Source organism: Cydia strobilella, chromosome 18, assembly GCF_947568885.1.
Source record: "Cydia strobilella chromosome 18, ilCydStro3.1, whole genome shotgun sequence".
Taxonomy (NCBI): Eukaryota; Metazoa; Arthropoda; class Insecta; order Lepidoptera; family Tortricidae; genus Cydia; species Cydia strobilella.
The window spans coordinates 10,295,081-10,313,785 of NC_086058.1; the positions used below are offsets into that span (position 1 = coordinate 10,295,081).

The 18,705-nt window shown below is 39.7% G+C and overlaps 3 protein-coding genes across 4 annotated transcripts; all 3 read right to left on the reverse strand.

Annotated features, from left to right (window-relative positions):
• Window positions 1-1,126: 1,126 nt before the first annotated feature.
• Window positions 1,127-2,008, reverse strand: LOC134749375 (E3 ubiquitin-protein ligase RNF12-B-like). The gene is made up of 2 exons (XM_063684295.1): window positions 1,716-2,008; window positions 1,127-1,460 (listed from the first exon to the last, which is right to left on the reverse strand). The coding sequence occupies exons 1-2, from the start codon at window positions 1,974-1,976 to the stop codon at window positions 1,170-1,172; spliced, it is 552 nt and encodes a 183-aa protein (XP_063540365.1). The 5' UTR covers window positions 1,977-2,008; the 3' UTR covers window positions 1,127-1,169.
• Window positions 2,009-8,636: 6,628 nt separating this feature from the next.
• LOC134749217 (hydroxymethylglutaryl-CoA synthase 1) lies at window positions 8,637-11,106 on the reverse strand. Its single transcript, XM_063684101.1, has one exon. The coding sequence runs from the start codon at window positions 10,736-10,738 to the stop codon at window positions 9,368-9,370; it is 1,371 nt and encodes a 456-aa protein (XP_063540171.1). The 5' UTR covers window positions 10,739-11,106; the 3' UTR covers window positions 8,637-9,367.
• A 1,075-nt stretch (window positions 11,107-12,181) lies between these two features.
• LOC134749219 (alpha-N-acetylgalactosaminidase) lies at window positions 12,182-18,086 on the reverse strand. Of its 2 annotated transcripts, none has more exons than XM_063684105.1 (9): window positions 18,004-18,086; window positions 17,128-17,302; window positions 16,380-16,554; window positions 16,159-16,253; window positions 15,720-15,881; window positions 14,634-14,837; window positions 14,295-14,441; window positions 13,685-13,757; window positions 12,182-12,337 (listed from the first exon to the last, which is right to left on the reverse strand). In XM_063684105.1, the coding sequence occupies exons 1-9, from the start codon at window positions 18,072-18,074 to the stop codon at window positions 12,207-12,209; spliced, it is 1,233 nt and encodes a 410-aa protein (XP_063540175.1). In that variant the 5' UTR covers window positions 18,075-18,086; the 3' UTR covers window positions 12,182-12,206. The 2 variants fall into 2 exon arrangements, with proteins under 2 accessions (XP_063540175.1, XP_063540174.1); XM_063684104.1 differs by lacking the exon at window positions 18,004-18,086 and adding an exon at window positions 17,852-17,971.
• Between the last annotated feature and the right edge of the window lie 619 nt (window positions 18,087-18,705).

Here is an 18,705-nt window from a genome sequence, read left to right on the forward strand (position 1 = left end):
AATCATACTGTTCGATCGCAGGCAAATGACTGTTGGATTGAATTTTTATTTAGGTAAATATATTGAGCCTCAAATTGTTGGCAAAGACATTTTTTTAAATTTCGAGTTTACTTTATGTAACGATTTAAAAAACCCTTATGTATTAGTTCATACAAAATAAAACGATTTTGTACTGGAAAACGATTTATGCTTTTTTTACTCTTGCCATTTGGTAAATAGGCAATGTACACGAATATTCTGCACATCATTTTGAAGCTCGATATTATGTCTGTTAAATTAAAAAAGTAAACTCCACAAAAAACTGTTACCCGACTGCGACTTCGTGGTATAATTCTGAAAGTCGATTTTGTATACAATTGTATGGAAAAAATTACGAGTGCCTAAATAGTTATGAGCGGTAGTGTAACAATGAAAATACAAAATAAATTAAAGAGAGTCGACTTGAAAATTGTCCAAAGTATAATGCGAACGATCAGAAGCATGTAACAAAAAGTTAATATACATATAACCCAACAGCCTTTTAATATATTATAGCATTTGCTTTCAAAGTTATGTAGATATTATTTAGTTTTTCATTATAAAATCCAGAGACCATTAGCTATTGTCTTTATTTTTATGTTTTCGAAAATAACAATTCTCATTACTTTAAGCCTTTAAGCCAACCCGTTAAATAATTTAGAAGTTATTGTGGAAAAAAAATTGGGAAAAAAATACACAAAATCGTTCTTTACCTATAGATGACAGGAAAACCTATTAGAAATGTGCAGTCAAACGTGATTCGGTCTTAATTACTTAGTTTTTGATCAGACTCCTACGGGTTTATTAAAGACATTTTACTCACGTTTCACATAAAAAAAATACACTGTTAAAAATTGTGTAATGCACGGAACCCTTGGAACGGCAGTCCGACTCGCACTTAGCTGGGTTTTTTTACTATCCAATATCGGTAATAAATTAGCCTTATTTTATTTGAACCATTATTTATACAATACATTCACCAATACCTCAATGTTAAAAACTTGCACGTACACGTAATAATCGATCAAATGCCCAATATTCAACTTATAGTAGGTAATGTTGCGATATAAACACCCGAGCTTAGAAATAGAGTTTATTTTTATTTATTTATTATTTCATAAATGCCATATAAACTTATTAGAGTTTAATCTTTAGACACGGGGAGCGCCGACCACCTGGGGGATAATGTTAGTAGGCACCTCAACCGAGGACAACGAGCCGCTCGCGCCGAAGATGAAGTTCAGCATCACGTTGATGATCTGGCTGCTGCCTTCAGCGGCCTCGGCTTCAGGGGCTGGGACCTCGACGATCTCGGCGGGCATAGGCACGACATCCACTGGGGTAGGACTAGGCACTACCTCAGCGGGGGCAGGTGCAGCGGGGGCGGGGGCAGGCGCGGGCGCGGGCATAGGGTTGACAGCGATAACGTCAATGGGGTTAATCTCTGGGTGCTCCACCACAATGGGTGCTGGCGCGGGGTTGACAGAGATAACGTCAATGGGGTTAACCTCGGGCTGGTCTACGACGATCACAGGCATGGGGTTGACAGAGATAACGTCAATGGGGTTAACCTCGGGCTGGTCCACGACGATCACAGGCGTGGGGTTGACAGAGATAACGTCAATGGGGTTAACCTCGGGCTGGTCCACGACGATTACAGGCGTGGGGTTGACAGAGATAACGTCAATGGGGTTAACCTCGGGGTGGTCCACGACGATCACAGGCGTGGGGAGTTGAACGTCATCCACAACTAAGACAGGCTCGGCTTCAATAACAGGTTCGTTGACAGTCCCGGGGGCTACGGCTTCATTGCTGATCATGTTGACGATGATCTCGACGAGGGGGATGTTGAGGACGCTTCCAGACACGCCGTTGGCGCTGATCTCCATGGTCTGGGAGGAGGTGGGAGCGCCGTGGGTGACGGCCGCGAGGGCCACAACAGTCAGAAGGAGTTTCATGGTTTCTGATTATATCTGAAATTTTAAAATATGTTAAAGCACTGAAAATTATGCTTTGGGTAAAGATGCTGAAACAAATGGAACAAATGCTAGTTAAGAAAGCGGAAGAAAATAATCATAAATTCATGACAATAAAAGGAATCCCTATATTTATGTATAAGATTAGACATGAACCTGTAAGTCATATATAATATTGTATATTTACTCCAATTTAAACGTTAGATCTTTAGAAGAAATATACGTATAATTCCAATAAGATCGTATATCAGTCTGTTTACTTTTTTAAACCACTAGGAGAACAATTTGCGTAGGCACCTTGCACCCAGTAAACTATTTAAAAACACACTTAAAATGTATCGTATTCTTTATTAAAATTTGATTAGAATAGCTCACCTGTCGTGTGCTCCAACAAAGAAGCATATGCCCACATTGTCCAAGACAAAGACTTATATATTTAGATTAATTATATCACACCCTGAAGATAAAATGCCACAAGTAACATTGGTATTCGTGGGCACATATGACATTGTTCTCTGAAGTATTTATTATCTTGGGTTTTCATGAATGTATATGTTATATGGACCAAGTGATAAATTGGGCATTTTTCATAAAAACTGCTCTAAATTGAAAATTACTGAATGGATTATTCCAAAATACATACCGAGTGACTGTGAATATTCTCTATGTAATGTCAAAAAATAATAAACCAGATATATCCAAAAATAAAAAAGTACATCAAGCTGAATAACAGTATAATTTTCTGTTACATTAAACTGCAACTATTATTAAAACAAATAAAAAACTTGACTGTTTACATATATTTTTGAAATGGCTTTTCACTAGCTTTCATTTGGTACCCATATTGCTATAGTAAGAAAAAAAAACAACCCCCTTCCTTTTTTTCATTAGCGGGCGCCATTTACAAAATTTATATATTATTTATTATTAATACTTTATTTCAAGCAACATGGCTCATAAAAGCAGTGAAACATTAAAATTGAAATTAAGAATAAAATTAAAATTAATTAAAATTAAAATACAAATTCTATTGACCTATGGGAAACATGTCAGAAAATATAATTAAGATATAGAAAAATAAACAACTACCAGGACGCCCAAAAGCCACCTGGTGGAGAAACCTAGAGAAGCAATCACAAAAATTACCAGCAACCTACTTTGACAGAGCCAAATGGCGAAAACATATTCAGAGGGCCGACCCCAAGTAAATGGGAAGAGGCACGGAGAAAGAAGATATAGAAAAATATAAACATATTATATTATATTATTGTATTGTATTATTATTTCAATTTAATTTAATGTCAAAAGTAAAATCATTAACATGTCTCCGATAAATCAATTAATATTATACATTTATTATAAATATATATATCTCTTATTTCGCCCAGTTTTGAGACACTGGTGCATGCAATGACAACCAGTGTCTCACCTCACAAATGGAGAGTCAAGTAGTCGGTCCGCGACAACCGCTAGTAGGGCGCTGCCATTGGTGCGCACGCGGCAGGCAGCTGACCAAGCCCTCTTGCGCATGGTGGCGTAGAAACAATCCACGCGCGCCTCCGCGAACATACCTAAGGCGCTGCAAAACCGCGGCCTTTGTTACTACCATAATTACCTCGAATTCAACCTCACCTCATTATGTCAAAAACCGTCCAACCGTTTAGGCTGTTGCCAAATAAATGGACATACATACCCACGCTCAAAATACATTACCCGACTGCATCAGAAGGAGGGTAATGTTTTTCGAGCGTGGGTATGTATTTATTTGGCACGCCCTACAGCCCAGACGACTGGACGATTTTTGACATACTCATACTCATACTCATTTATTTATAATAATATTTCATATTACACATTATCACACATTTCATATGCATATGACATGTGGTTGAATTCGTCAGAATTGTGGTAGTGACATAGGCTATACAAATTTTGTAAATGGAGCCTGCTATTGAAAAAAGGGAGGGGGATTGATTTTTTCTTCTTACTACGTCAATATGATGAAAGCTAGTGAAAATACCATTTCACACGACCAAGACACACGAAGGGCGGGCTCTTCTGCCATAGGCGCGCCGGCCGCTTTTCTAGGCACGCCAGTCCTCCACCGGTCTTTTGCTGACGTCAATATGCTCTATGGTTTGGGCCTCTTCGCCGCAGTTGCACCAGTTGTGTCGAAAGTAGGCGGTAGGTACACATATAGGTACATCACCCAAAAACAAAGTCCCCCACCGCATCTGTCTATGTCTGTTCGCGATAAACTCAAAAACTACTGAACGGATTTTCATGCGGTTTTCAGCTATCAATAGAGTGATTCTTGAGGAAGGTTTAGGTGTATAATTTGTTAAGGTTTTGTGTAACCCGTGCGAAGCTGGGGCGTCGCTAGTTTTATTATAATATGATACTGACTTTCCCCTTTGACCCGGCAGTTCACATCCGGTAATTCATATTCATTTCCATAGATGATCAATAGGTACTGACGTAAGCAAGACCCAAGTTACTTTACTAGCTAGGAATAGTCTCGGAGGGCGGAGGTTATCGCTGCAACTGATCTGACTAATGCTCCGTAACGTATAATGGGACCGTGCACGATGACAGCGCCACGCAGCGATTGCAACTATAGGCTCGTATTTTGTCACAACTAAAAACTAACTTGAAATAGCAATTATTAGTGCAATGGAAGCGACAGCGATATGTAGACAAAATTTTATTGACACTGTTTTACATCTAAATCCTCCTAATTAGTCAATAAATTGATATTTGATAAGTAAGGGTATCTTTATGACTTGCAATTACATGTATTGCCTTAAATACAAAATGTCGTAAATCACAATCACTATCTAAACTGGGTAGGTAGGTAAGTACATAAACTAGGTAGGTAGGTACTCATCTATATACTATAAGTTAGTTGCACATTTTTTTAATTCTAATTAGTTACACAGCATTTTACAGTATTACTACTAAGGCACTGCGAACTACAAAACAAATAAAAATACAAAGATACGAGAAAACACAAACAATAACAATGGGTGACGACGACGTAACAGCGTGGCTCCGTTGCGGTGTCTGACTCGGCGTAGGATTCGGCAGGTTGCCCCGGAACCGTCGAAACACCACAACCTTCGGCCAGAAATCCGCGCTTGCGATTATGTCCTGCAGCGGCCGCGACACGCGCATCAAAAACGAACTAAAGTGCACGTAGTGGCGCGACTGCAACTATGCACCCTCAGCGTGTAGGCAGTCTTCCGGCGAACATATTCCACCAGTTCCACCACCTCGTCGGCTACGGCGGAATAATGCAGGCGAGACACGTAGAGCGCCTTACTCGGTGTTGCAGCTTAAAAATATTTGCTTCATGCTCATGCATGACTTCTAAATACTAGTAGATGCATAGGTATTTTTTAGGGTATTTTCAATCTCATATACATTTAAGTATATCTCATACCTACATTTAAGTAAAGCAATGGCAAAGAATTCACATAGGTACACATAGGCACGGAATACTATAATGAGTCGCTACGAAAGTTTAAACTTAATTCATGTCATATATGTCACGGTAGAGGTGGTACTCTAGTATTTTATGATATTATATGATATGAACGAGAGGGTTAAAGTTGAAAATGAACGTGACAGATAATGATGAACGACAAAATAAACATGACGTGACGTGACAATTTGGGCACGTTACTCGACAGTAAAACGTTCATCATCAACGTTAGAAAGTTCAAGGGCTGATCAATATTTCAATGTAGGTCTAGGTATAGTATGAAGTTGAAGATGAAGGGTACAGATCGAATCATATCAACTGAGCTAATGCACTTACCTGTACTAACAATGGCATTGTATAATTACAATACTATTATCTGCTTTTGTTCTCGTAGCCGCCAACTAGTTACTTACAAAAAAAGTTAGAAGTGCATTGCATGTATATTTAATTTTTAACCTTATTCCTTGTTGAATGGGGTTAAAATGGTCTTAAAACATGTTGTAACAAATGGTTTTCTACAGAGTGCATTCGTTTTGGGTGTCGACGGCTGTAAAATGCAAATAAAGTTATGAATGAATGAATGAATGAAATTATTTAATCCAGAAAATATTTCCATATAAGGGTTATGTTAGCCATTATTTAGTTAGTGTATTTTGTAGCCTATTGTTAAAAAATAGAGTCGTTAATCTATACTAACATTTCAAGGCGGTTATAATCTGCTTTTACTACGAGGTAGTTATCCAAATTTGTGGTTTACCACTCAATGGCATTGTATTGTTGAGACTCTTTGAGTAAACAGGTAAGTGCATTAGCTCAATTGATATGATTCCATCTATACACGGAAAGAACATGTCGTATTTTTCTTTTTGACAAATGAGATTTCAATCTCAAAATGTAGAGCTCTCAATCTCAATGAACTATTAGTTACCTCGGTCGGACACAGTAGACTACTGTACCTATGAAAAGTAGTAAGGAGTCCATACATCAATATGAAACCAAGTCGTGCGGAGTGTCCCCTTCAGACGATCTGGGGGCCTAGCTAATATGACAGTCGTAGATAGAAAACGCCAATCGAAACTTAAATAGTCTATGGAAATAGTCACGTGACTTTTCCTAACGTCTGCCATCCCGATACATTTAATTTTGTTTTTTGTTTGGCGTTTTTTCGATTTTACGATTGTCATCTTGGCTAGGCCCCTGCAATTCGGATGCGGAAGCCGCTCCGGTGTGCGAGCGGGACGGGCGCAAAGCGCTGCCTGGCTCACTCACCGGATTAGCGTGCGGATCCGTCTGCATTAGTGTAAGGCCTGAGTGGACGCTCGAGTTGGGCGTGCAGCGGGGCGGGGCGTGCGGCGTGCATGTTAAACAAATGCAAACGTATAGGAGCGGCCTTAGTGCACGCTGCTCAAATCACTTGTGAGCTCGACGCCACGCTGCACGCCCCGCCGAACGCTCCGCTTCGAGCGTCCACTCAGGCCTTACACTTAGTGTGATCCGCGTGAGCTAATCACTTGCGAGAGTTGCGAGTCCCGCAAACAATTCGCACAGCTCACCTTAAAAGACCCATAACAACTAAGCGCAGTCGGAGATCAGCTAATACTGGTGCTTGTCGTTCGCATATGACATGCCTATACCTATTATTATACTTACGCTGCTTTCCGATTGGTATCTTCGATGACTCTTTAGAGGTCAAGTGCAAGCAAATACACGCGTCTGGTATAAAATAATAATGGTATAAAATAGGAGAGCTCATAAATATTTTATGGGAATGTAGTGTTTAATTATGTATTACTTATAAGTGATCTAAGTAATACTTATAGGAGGTAAGTATTAGTTACACTGATGATGGCGATATTGAACCTCTAAGGAGACTCTTTGCCTCCTTATGTGTGTTGTATCACTTGTACATGGGGCTGTGCTCTAAAACAAACAAAACAAAAAACTAAAAAGTCAAATAACTTGAAAACCAATGAGTTTTGAACCCTGGCTCACAGGACTTAAATAATTGCAAGTATGAACCATAGAATAACCCCTTTCAAGGAATACGGTGAATTTTCAATCACCCTGTATTGAAAACATTTTCCGGCGAGCTGTTTACAATCTCTGCTGTCTCCCTTGGTAGATGGTCTTGGTCGTTTCTGTTCTGTAATAGACACCTCATTTGGTCTCCAACTCCTGTGACACGCCATTGACGCTTTGTCGTCTTCGTATGAAATCATCTACCCAAGTGCGGACGGTACTAAAAGAAGGTAGAGTCCCCTATGGCACGATGCAACAGAGTTTTAATGTAGGTTCCCGTTTTTCCTTTTTAAACTTAAAACTGTGTGACAACTCGATCCTTAGTTTTCTCCATTTTCATGAAAATGGAAAACTGACTCACTTCAGACCTCAATAGTTTTTAGAAAAACAAATAAACGAACTATTTTTTTAAATACTTAATTGAGAAAGATTGCAAATTATGATACAGAAGGAATTTATACCATTATTTTGAAACTTAATTGTCGTTTAGGTTTTTTATCAACCCTTCGTACGAGTGATATGGGTAGGTAGTTTGCGTCATATTTGAACTTGACTTATATTGACCGGGATATAGACCGTGATTACCTTTTGTATTATTTGTGAGCTCCCGATATTTCGACGAAGATTTGAATTTGCTTGGAAAGTTGGAACTTGAAATTAATAAGAATATCTACATTATTTACATAAGCAAATTGAACAGTAGATAGGTATCATTAGTGCCAGTGCTAATTAAGTGGATTGGTATGATATCGGATTCAAGTGCGAAGTCTATTGCTCTCGTATTGATACATTCGCGTAGGTGCCTTAGGTAATAAGTTTGTTAGGTATATTAGAAGAGACTAGAAAACCCAGTACACCTATATTTTTCAAAATAACGTTAAAAAATAATTACAAGTAACTTTATCTTACTTTTACGTGACGAGTAACGAGGTTCATTTTATTTTGAGATAAGTTTTACTCTGACTAAAGGAAAATCCAAAGTTACAAGGTAAACTTCTTCATAATTGATATCATATTGATCTTTTAACAATGAGGTAATGAGTTGCAAAAACCGCTCAGCACCTTTGGTACTCTAACCCCTCAAACAATACAAATGGAATTTCCACAATCGTCACGTCGCCGATTAAAAATAAAAACACTCAAGTTTCAAATGTCTATTTCAGTAATAAATAAATTAACAAACATAAATATTATAATCAAATGGAAATTAAGCACAGTTTGACTGCACCTAAAAAAACCTGCACACTGATTTCAACAACAAAATATATTATTATTCACAACGACGGGACTTAATATCGTAAAATTTAACGCGATTAAGTCCCGTCGTTGTGAATAATAATGAGTAATAATCGTGAAAGTTTAAATCAGTGTTTAACAAAATATATTGTTTAACATAAATACTATAATTTTAAATTCAATAAAACATCAGCATACTAACACTTATAAGATACTTCAGATTGATTTTTAATAATTTACATACAAATAATGGATGTAATAATCATAGTACTAACTCAAACGGACTTTCAAAAGGAAAATTTGCATACCCAAGATGTTGATTCAACAAAATATCCACTTTTTAACACTTGTAAGATACTTCAGATCGATTTTTAATAACTTACATACAAATAATGGATGTAATAATCATAGTACTAACTCAAACGGACTTTCAAAAGGAAAATTAGCATATCTATAAGTTGTTGATTCAACAAAATGTCCACTTTGCAGTTTTGCAGAGCACCATACTTTATTACATGCAGTTACTTTAGCAAAATGACAAATCCCAATAAAAGGTAATTAAATACTCAAGGCGTAAAAATCCCACATCACCCAATCCCTCACCAAACACAAAAAAACCACTACAATTCATACACTAAGCCTTCCTCTCATATGTGCGTCTTCTCTGGTCATCAATATTAACTAGATAGTATGTACCAGGGAACAGTACATCTATGGGCCCACTCGGTTCATACGGAGCTGTGTGGTAATTCTTTGTTCTGACTTCCATGAGCTCCGAAAACTTGCTGGGCTCCACACTCACTCTCTTATCTAAGTAGGAAACTGTGTCATGTAGGGAAGTGATAAGCTTCTCCAACTTGGAGCCCGCACTCATATCATTACAGATGTTAATAGAAAACATTGTAGATGCTAGACCAGAACCATAAGAGAATAAAGCAAATTTCTTCCCAATTAACTCTTCAGGTGATTTACTAATGAGGTAGGATACCAGGCCTCCATACAACGACGGAGTGTACATGTTGCCAACGTTGCGAGCAATGTATAGAGATGGCTTCGTTTTCTCATCAAACAACTGCTGGCTGTATGTCATGAAAGCCTTTTCAAGATCACGGTCAAAATAAGTATCTTCCAATTTTCTGTTACTGAACTCTGATAATCCCGGGAATTGCTTCTCCCTGTCTTCTTCAGGGGTATTTAAAAAGTCATTAAAACAGACCCTAGCTAAAGATTTCTGAACTAACTTACAGTATGGTGAATGGAACAGCATGCCATCTAAACTCAGCAATCCTTTAAAATCGGGCTCAGTCCTCCTCATCTTCTTACAGAATAAATTATAGCAATTATCTAAAGCACTGAGGTAGCATTTGACAGATAGCTTGCCATCAACAAAAGGGAACTCTGAGGCAAGATCTGGCTTGTAAAAATCATATGTATGAGTCATATATGAAGCTCTTATACCACGGTCAAACACTAAAGGTGCATTTGGGCCCACCAGCATGGCCACTGCTCCAGCACCACCGGTAGGTCTTGCAGGTCCTTTGCCGTACACTGCAATGTCACCAGCCACAACTATGGCCTTTCTGCCATCCCATGAGGATGATTCCACCCAGTTAATTGCATTGAAGAGAGCTGCAGTACCACCGTAACATGCATTTGTTGTATCAATTCCTTCTATATCTGTGGCTCCCGCTTTGGAAAACAATGTCATGAGGAATGTTTTCACACTTTTACTTTTGTCTATAATGGTCTCCGTACCCACCTCCAGCCGTCCAATGTCATGAAGGTTCAGATTATTCCGTTCTATGAGCCGGTGAACAGCTGTGATGCACAAGGACTGTATGTCTTCTCGGTCGGAGCAGAAGCCCATTTTGCTCTGTCCGAGCCCGATCGTGTATTTGCCGGTGGACACGCCGTCGAATTTTTCCAATTCCACTTGATCGACGTATTGTGACGGGAAGTATAATTCCATAGCGAGTATGCCGACGTTTTCCACTTTCGCGCCCATTATGGCAGTGTTTCCTCGAAACGAGTAGAGTATCGTCAAGCGAATTGCGAGTTAGAATGAGCGGCGCGTGACGCGGTTAACGGTTGGTGGTGCGAGGGAGACTGAGCGCCTAGCGAGCGCGGCTGGAGCGCGACGTCAGCAGCTCACGCGAGCCGGTGCCGGTTGGGGCGCGCCATTGACCTACTACGAGGACGGGACACTGGCCGACACTAACCGGTTAACTTTCTTCCACGTTTTGCGAATAAACAATAACAGTATTTACGCTGGTGTACGATGCGAACGTAACGTTGAATGAATTGCATAAATTGAATGATGTAAAAAAGCGCAACTTATTATAATAACAATAATTTGGTTATGATCCAAAATTTTATCAAAGAGACGTAAAATAGGTATACAAAAGCTTTTGACTTTCATTCTATTTGACAGTGACGTTTATGTTAGGTAAGGATCAAATTGTTCTAATTGTGTCATACCTTTTTCTTTTTATCTTTACGTGTCAAGAGAATCACAACCGTAACTCCAAGCAGTAAGATGTAAAACTGAGCGTCAACTCACAGGTGTTTTATGTGTCAATTGGTAATTTCGATCAACTTAACTCAAAAATTAGGTCAATGACCTCAATTTTGTAGAAGTCAATGAGTTCAATGACCCCTTAGGCATATGAAAGAATTGTAATGGGGCTGAATTACTTAGATAATTTGCTTTGTGCATTAATTGACATACCTATCAATTAATCGCGATCTTTAAACTTTTACTGAGTTTTGTATAAAAGACAGTGTTGTTTTTAGGGTTCTTCAGTCAGCAACAGGTTTTTCATTGTCGTATTAGTCAGGTCATCTCTTTACTTATATTTTATTTAGTTTTAGTACTTATGGCCGCTTTTAACTCTAGAAAAATCGACATCTAACTGGACAGTAAACAAACAGTGGCTAGGCCAATAAAGTGATGTGTATTGTGTATTGAAGAATTCCTTCGACTTTCACTCCGTCAACTTAACGGTGACATTGTTAGAGCAAGGACAGTATTATTGGCATACTTTACAGACCATAGAATGCCATATTAACAGAACTAGTCTCGGACCAAGACTCTACATTTGTCGCCTAACTTCTAACTCGGATAAATCCATTCGACCCTCTTAGGAAATATCTACCCTATTATCTTTTCTTTATGCCAAAATCGCTGAATTCAACTCGAATTTGAGAAGTCTCTAATGTAAGGAGTTCACCGAATGGATGCAGCCCTTGTGTATTAGTCTAATATGTATTTGCGACCGCGAATAGTTATGCAATCCGCTATTTGTATGTACGTAATGAAGTAAATAACAATTAGCGTAGTGAATAAAATAAAAAACAAACGGTTAGATAGTGGAGGAGGCCAAGACCGACAAAGGGTTGTAGCGCCATCGGAAGCGAAAGCGAAACATATGTAGGGTGTAATCTTGGTGTCAAAGAAAAATAAAACACAGTTATTATACAACAATAACAGTCTTATCTAAGTAATTATCAACATTAATATTAATATTTTTCAGCGTATCTTCTTCAGGGTCTATGGAATCTTCCTTCGACTGTCCATCAGGAATGAATTTGAAGAACTTGACCCCTAAAAGATAAAAAAAGGTAGTTCATCGCTGACGCTTCAGTATCGATAACTAGTAGGTAATTAGGTGCAGTGAACACTTGAACTAATCGGTCGATTTAATACGTCATTATACCTGTATCGAGGATAGCTTTAGATGGTTTTTGTTGCAAGGTCTATGGCTTTATTACAATACCAATCTGACTTGCCCGTTTTTTTTATTATCACAAAGTACAACACAACAATTTTCTTATAATTATATTCCTCGCCAAACTGCGATTGCAGTTTGTTGGCGAGATAGCGCTCATTTCTACATTTTAAACATTTATGCACTTAAAAAACTAAACTTAGATACTATCCGAAAAGCGAACATGCATGGCGATAGTTTATGATGACTATTAAAAAAAACGGCCAAGTGCGAGTCGGACTCGCGTTCCAAGGGTTCCGTACATTACAAAATTTAAACAATGTATTTTTTATGTGAAATGTCTTTAAAAAACCCGTAGGGGTCGGATCAAAACCTAAATAAGTAATTAAGTCCGATTCACGCTTGACTGCGCACTTCTAACAGGTTTTCCGGTGATCTATAGGTAAAGATCTATTTTGTCTATTTTTTTCAAAATTTTTGACCCTGTTGTTTCGGAGGTAAAGGGGGAATGGTCATTTTTTGCCTATTTTCTTGAATAACTTCTAAACTGTTTATCATAAAATTATAAAAAAAATACATTTGAGATTCTCACAATGAGCTCTTTCATTTGATATGTAACACGATATAGTTTGACAAACTTTATTTTTAAATTTTCTCATTTACCCCCCAAAAGTGGCCCCCGTGTTTAAAATTAATTTGTTTACGTTACATGTCCATCTTTGGGTTACAAACTTACATATGTGTACTAAATTTTAACTTAATTGGTCCAGTAGCTTCGGAGAAAATAGGCTGTGACAGACGGACAGACAGACAGACACACGAGTGATCCTATAAGGGTTCCGTTTTTTCCTTTTGAGGTACGGAACCCTAAAAAAGATATATTATTTTATCTTTTTGTTTAATTGTCACTACACCTTATAAACTATTTTAACAACTAATTAAGGTAAATACAAATACAGTTTACAGTTTTAATATTAGGGTGTCTTTTCCAATAACGTTTTTTTTAACTCATTTTTAAATTTATCAGAGAGCATCGGGGAGGCATATTAAATTTCACATAAAATGTATGTCCCACGTCACCTACGCTAGAGGCTTTCGATAACATTCGACGCCGGTTCAGCGGTTTATGCATAGTTTACGCGTAAAAAGGTAACAGACAGACAATTCCATTGCATATTAATAGTAGGGATTGTCCCACAATATTTATTTCTTTGCTACTTTACCTGTAGGATTTATTCGCGTTGTAAATTTCTCATCGGCGCCCAACTTTCGGTCTTCTTCTTCGTTATAAAGATCCTAAAGACAAAAGTGATACTGAAGCAAAAGGTCAGGTAATAAAATCGTTGCAGACTTATCTTGGTCTAACTCTAAGCACTTATTGGATGTAAGATAGATCAGTCCTATATTGTCATAATAGGCAATATAAGTTATAAGCACCGTAATCAACTACGCAGATCACAAGTAGTAATGAGCCTCGCCAGTAACAGTGGCCCACGAAAGTATCAGATTGTGTATTGTCCTTATCCTCCTGATGAGACCCTGATCCACCATCTATTCAGAACTTTTATAGAGTAACTAAGAGTTCCAAATTCAAAATCAAAACCACTGCTCCTGGGTCTCAGGAGCCTATACTATCATATCAGCCAGCAGGGTAACCTATCTGCAGTGGTGGCTTGTCAAAAATATCCTAAATCAAGCCAGAACTAATTTGGCTTTCCTTGTCTTCACGAGCTGTTGGAAAAGTGCTCAAGTCCCTTAAAATTAATTAGGCAAGCCGGTGAAAATCGATTTCTATGGGCACTACACCAATATTGCCCATACTTAGCATAGTACCTGAACTCTATAGTTCTGCGCTGGTAATTCCATATCATCATGGCTAAAGGACACAGCGTAAGGCACCCCGTCGACGCGGGTGCTCACAAACGCTAATGCGTACGAGTTGTCCGACAGCTGACGAATCCAGATCTGCCTGTGGTGTTTCTGAAAACATTATAATCTTTAAAAAGCGCCATGAGAGTAATAAAAACCTAAATGATCTTAGAACATGAAATATCAATATCAAGTTATTATTCAGGCCGCAAAATGGAATGGGTAGGTACCCTAACTCGCGCACGGTCCATATATGTGTTATCTCCTTTAATCTTATGTTAGTACTTATAATAGTGTTATTACCGAATCGTTATACACTCTGAGCCCCTGCTTCCCCAGCGGATCTTGGTTGACGGCGATGATGTTTCTGTTCAACAGGATTTCCTTAAATTCCGGCCGCATGCGAGACAAGTCCGCGCTTATGAGGAGCGGCGCTGCCAACACCGCCCATACCGCCATCTGTACCCGCGCCTGGTCCAGGGATAGGCCGTAGTTACCCACTAGTAACTGGAAAAAATTCAGAATGAAGCTAAATACGTAAAGCTCAACGCCCTCTGTTCAAACGGGACGGTAGAGCGTCTGATGTTTGATGTTTGTCTGATGTGTGTTGTTTTACTACCGGCGTAGTAATAGTAGGCAAACATCAGACGCTCTACCGTCCCCAAAATGACAGTGAAATGACCACCCGACCCGACGCAGCTGTAACAGTCGCAAGACGTACCGCCATTCATACTCTCCAGAATGGAGGGTAACGAATGAGATCCATATACATCAACACCCAACTAAGATGACGCTTCAAATGAATATGAGTTCTAACAGACAGGTGACAGGTGAGGGATAAAGATTCATTGAGTTCAAATTTCAGGTTCCCAATGAAAAAATAGCAATTGGCAATTTAAAAAACAGTGCGGCTATGTAAGAGGACGTAGGTATTCTAGGTATGTACCTAGTAAGTTTGTCAACCGATCGCTACTGGAGGACAACTGTAGAATATTTGACAGAGTACCTACCATATCCTGCTTTTTCCAAAAAGTCTATAGTTACTACTAGCCACAGGATTGGAGAAAAATATGCAAAATCGAGATGAACATTTACTCTGTGTTCACACTTAATTTTTAGTGTTCCGTGCAAAACTTTGTTTTGACAAACGGAACACTTATGGGATCACTTCGGTCTTGCAAATCAGTTAAATGCGTTTTTTGTTCATTCGGAGTGCGAGTGAAAGATCTATGCCGAATGAAAATATCCAACACTGTTGGATTATTTCACTAGTGAATTAATTTTTCACTTTTGGTTCATTTTGTATTCACACGTGTCACTTTGAGTGGAAGATGAATTAATAATGAACACAAAATGAACCGTCTGATTTCACCTTAGCATTAAGCGTACCATATCAGGGTCATTCCAGTGTCCCGGGCCAGCGAACGGCGCCAGGCGCTCCTGATTGTCGCCGAACCAATTCATGATGCCTAGGAGACTCCCCCAAGAGTCTTCGATGTCGTCCCAGTTGCGCCATAGATTACAGTTCTTTGCGATCACTGTGTAGTTCGGCTGTTGAACGATGAAAATGATCAAGGTTAAGTTCAATATTCTAAAGCTGCTTTGCCTGAAACTTTCATCTAGCTCTATACTTTACTCTATACTTAGTTTAAGTTAGATAATAATATTATATTATAAATAATTTTTTTATGTGGACTATTGTCTGAAATAAAGTTTTTTTTATACAGGGCGACCACGACCACTCACCTATTTTTCCGACCTTATTAAGATCATTAAGCGTACTATTAACTTAGCCAATGGGACCCTGTTGACTGAACTGACTACTTACCAAAATACTATCCGGCTCGAGATAAGCAGGCCAACTGCAGGAATACAGAACCGGACGACCTGTCTTGTTCAGCATCCTTCCAAAATCCGGATATCCTGCAAACATTACAAACAAACATCTTCGTCCATTAGTTCCCGTCCCATGACTCCCCGCACGTCTTATCATACCGTATTAGTTCTTAGATCCCGAACTTTAGGCCTTTGCCTGTAGACAAGAGGTACCTGTTTTCATCTCCTCCGGTTTGGAATAACAGCCGTCCAGTTTGATGTAGTCGACGCCCCAGCTGACGAGGGTGTCCACGTCCATTTGTTCGTGTCCCATGACTCCAGGATAGCCTGCGCACGTCTTCGTACCGTAGTCCTGGTAGATACCGAACTTTAGGCCTTTGCTGTGAACCTGAGGGAAGTTATTACATTTATATATATACAGGTTGGCTAAAAAATAAGTGCATTCCCGTTGCCAGGTAGGTTTTTGGATTATACTGAGCAACTTTGACTATGGGACCAACTACGAAATCGCGAAAAAAAAAACTTACCCTCCCATAGAAAATGGACCAGCCAAACTGTATGGAACAGCCAAATTTTTTTCGCGATTTCGGGGTTGATCCCATAGTAAAAGTTGCTTAGTATAATCCCAAAATCTCCCTGGCAACGGGAATACATTTATTTTATAGCCACTTATTTTATTAAAAATAATTTATCTACATAATAGATATGTACACGGGCAGGCACTAGTACAAATACTAGAATTTATGTAATTATAAGGTCAGTCAACTCAACATTGCAGGAAAGGAAGGGAAATCTTTGGTTGGGCCAGTCCCCTCTTTTGAAAGATTTGCCATCAAAGCACTTTCTATGGATACGCGTGATGGATACATGATGAAACCATGAGTATGAATTAAGAGTAGGTACCTTAAAAAAAACAACTTTCTTCTTTCGAAAAAATGATGAATGAGATTGATTTACGTACATATTTGGCAAGCATCTTCATGCCATTCGGGAACCGCTCGCGGTCCGGAACGAGTTTCCCGCCGGCGCTCCTGTTCATCTCCATCCAGCAGTCGTCGATGCCTATGTAGTCGTACCCCGCCTCCAGGTACCCTTCCTTCACCATCATGTCTGCTGTGCGCTTTATCAGCTTTTCACTGGAATCATTTTAATAATGACTAAAAAATATAGGACCTATTTCCTTAAAATACCTAGGTACTAGGCTACTAATACTACCTATTATCTATAAATGCAAAAAAGAACAGTTGAAGCATAACAACTTCGTCCTTCCATATTCTATTTGTTATTGTAAGACAATGGGGTCGCTCGTACAAAAAAGAGTGTAAAAAAATACTAACCGCAAATTACCGCGTGTTAGAGCACGAGAAAAAATCTGGATATTTTGCGATAAAAGAACAATTTGGAAAAGGGACGTATTGGAAAAGGACATTTTGCAAGTGGCTCATTACTAATAATTAATTATACACCGTATCCGCATGAATATGGTTATGGTTGGTTAAGTTTAAAATAAATAATAAATAAATAATAATATGGTTATACACATGTCAGGGTCTGTGGTGCAGTCGGTGAGGCACCGGTACCGCTGCCACGTCAGCCAGCCCATGGGCGGGGTCAGCGCCAGCCCGTTGTCCAAAGCCTGGGTCATTGATACCGATCAGGAGATGATATTAGCAACATATGCGAACCTTATACACTCGTCAGGATACCTGATGCAGTCGGTGAGGCTCCGGTACCGCTGCCACGTCAGCCAGCCCATGGGCGGGGTCAGCGCCAGCCCGTTGTCCAAAGCCTGGGTCATTGATACCCATCAGGAGATGATGTAGCAACATATGCGAACCTTATACACTCGTCAGGATACCTGGTGCAGTCGGTGAGGCTCCGGTACCGCTGCCACGTCAGCCAGCCCATGGGCGGGGTCAGCGCCAGCCTGTGTCCAAAGCCTGGGTCGTTGATACCCATCAGGAGATGATAGTAGCAACATCTGCGAACCTTATACACTCGTCAGGGTACGTGGTGCAGTCGGTGAGGCACCGGTACCGCTGCCACGTCAGCCAGCCCATGGGCGGGGTCAGCGCCAGCCCGTTGTCCAAAGCCTGGGTCATTGATACCCATAAGGAGATGATGTAGCAACATATGCGAACCTTATACACTCGTCAGGATACCTGGTGCAGTCGGTGAGGCTCCGGTACCGCTGCCACGTCAGCCAGCCCATGGGCGGGGTCAGCGCCAGCCTGTGTCCAAAGCCTGGGTCGTTGATACCCATCAGGAGATAATAGTAGCAACATCTGCGAACCTTATACACTCGTCAGGGTACGTGGTGCAGTCGGTGAGGCACCGGTACCGCTGCCACGTCAGCCAGCCCATGGGCGGGGTCAGCGCCAGCCCGTTGTCCAACGCCTGGGTCAAGGATACCCCGCAGATAAATACGAGGAACAACATCTGCAAAATTTCATTTGTTTAACAACCATTCTCTGGAAATATATAAACCATAAGGAACCATATTTGTTTGCCAATATGATCGATTTGTTATTTGAATGTT

Bases quoted from the DNA above. Each gene is read 5' to 3' on its own strand.
- LOC134749375 (XM_063684295.1), bottom strand. From the start codon at position 1,976: ATGAAACTCCTTCTGACTGTTGTGGCCCTCGCGGCCGTCACCCACGGC. The intron at 1,461-1,715 runs GTTAACCCCATT...GAGCACCCAGAG, and splicing joins TCGTCGTGGACCACCCCGAG to ATTAACCCCATTGACGTTAT.
- LOC134749217 (XM_063684101.1), bottom strand. From the start codon at position 10,738: ATGGGCGCGAAAGTGGAAAACGTCGGCATACTCGCTATGGAATTATAC.
- LOC134749219 (XM_063684104.1), bottom strand. From the start codon at position 17,964: ATGACCCAGGCTTTGGACAACGGGCTGGCGCTGACCCCGCCCATGGGC. The intron at 14,838-15,719 runs GTACGCTTAATG...AATTTTTTCCAG, and splicing joins ACTGGAATGACCCTGATATG to TTACTAGTGGGTAACTACGG. The intron at 14,442-14,633 runs GTAATAACACTA...TAATGTTTTCAG, and splicing joins TCAGAGTGTATAACGATTCG to AAACACCACAGGCAGATCTG.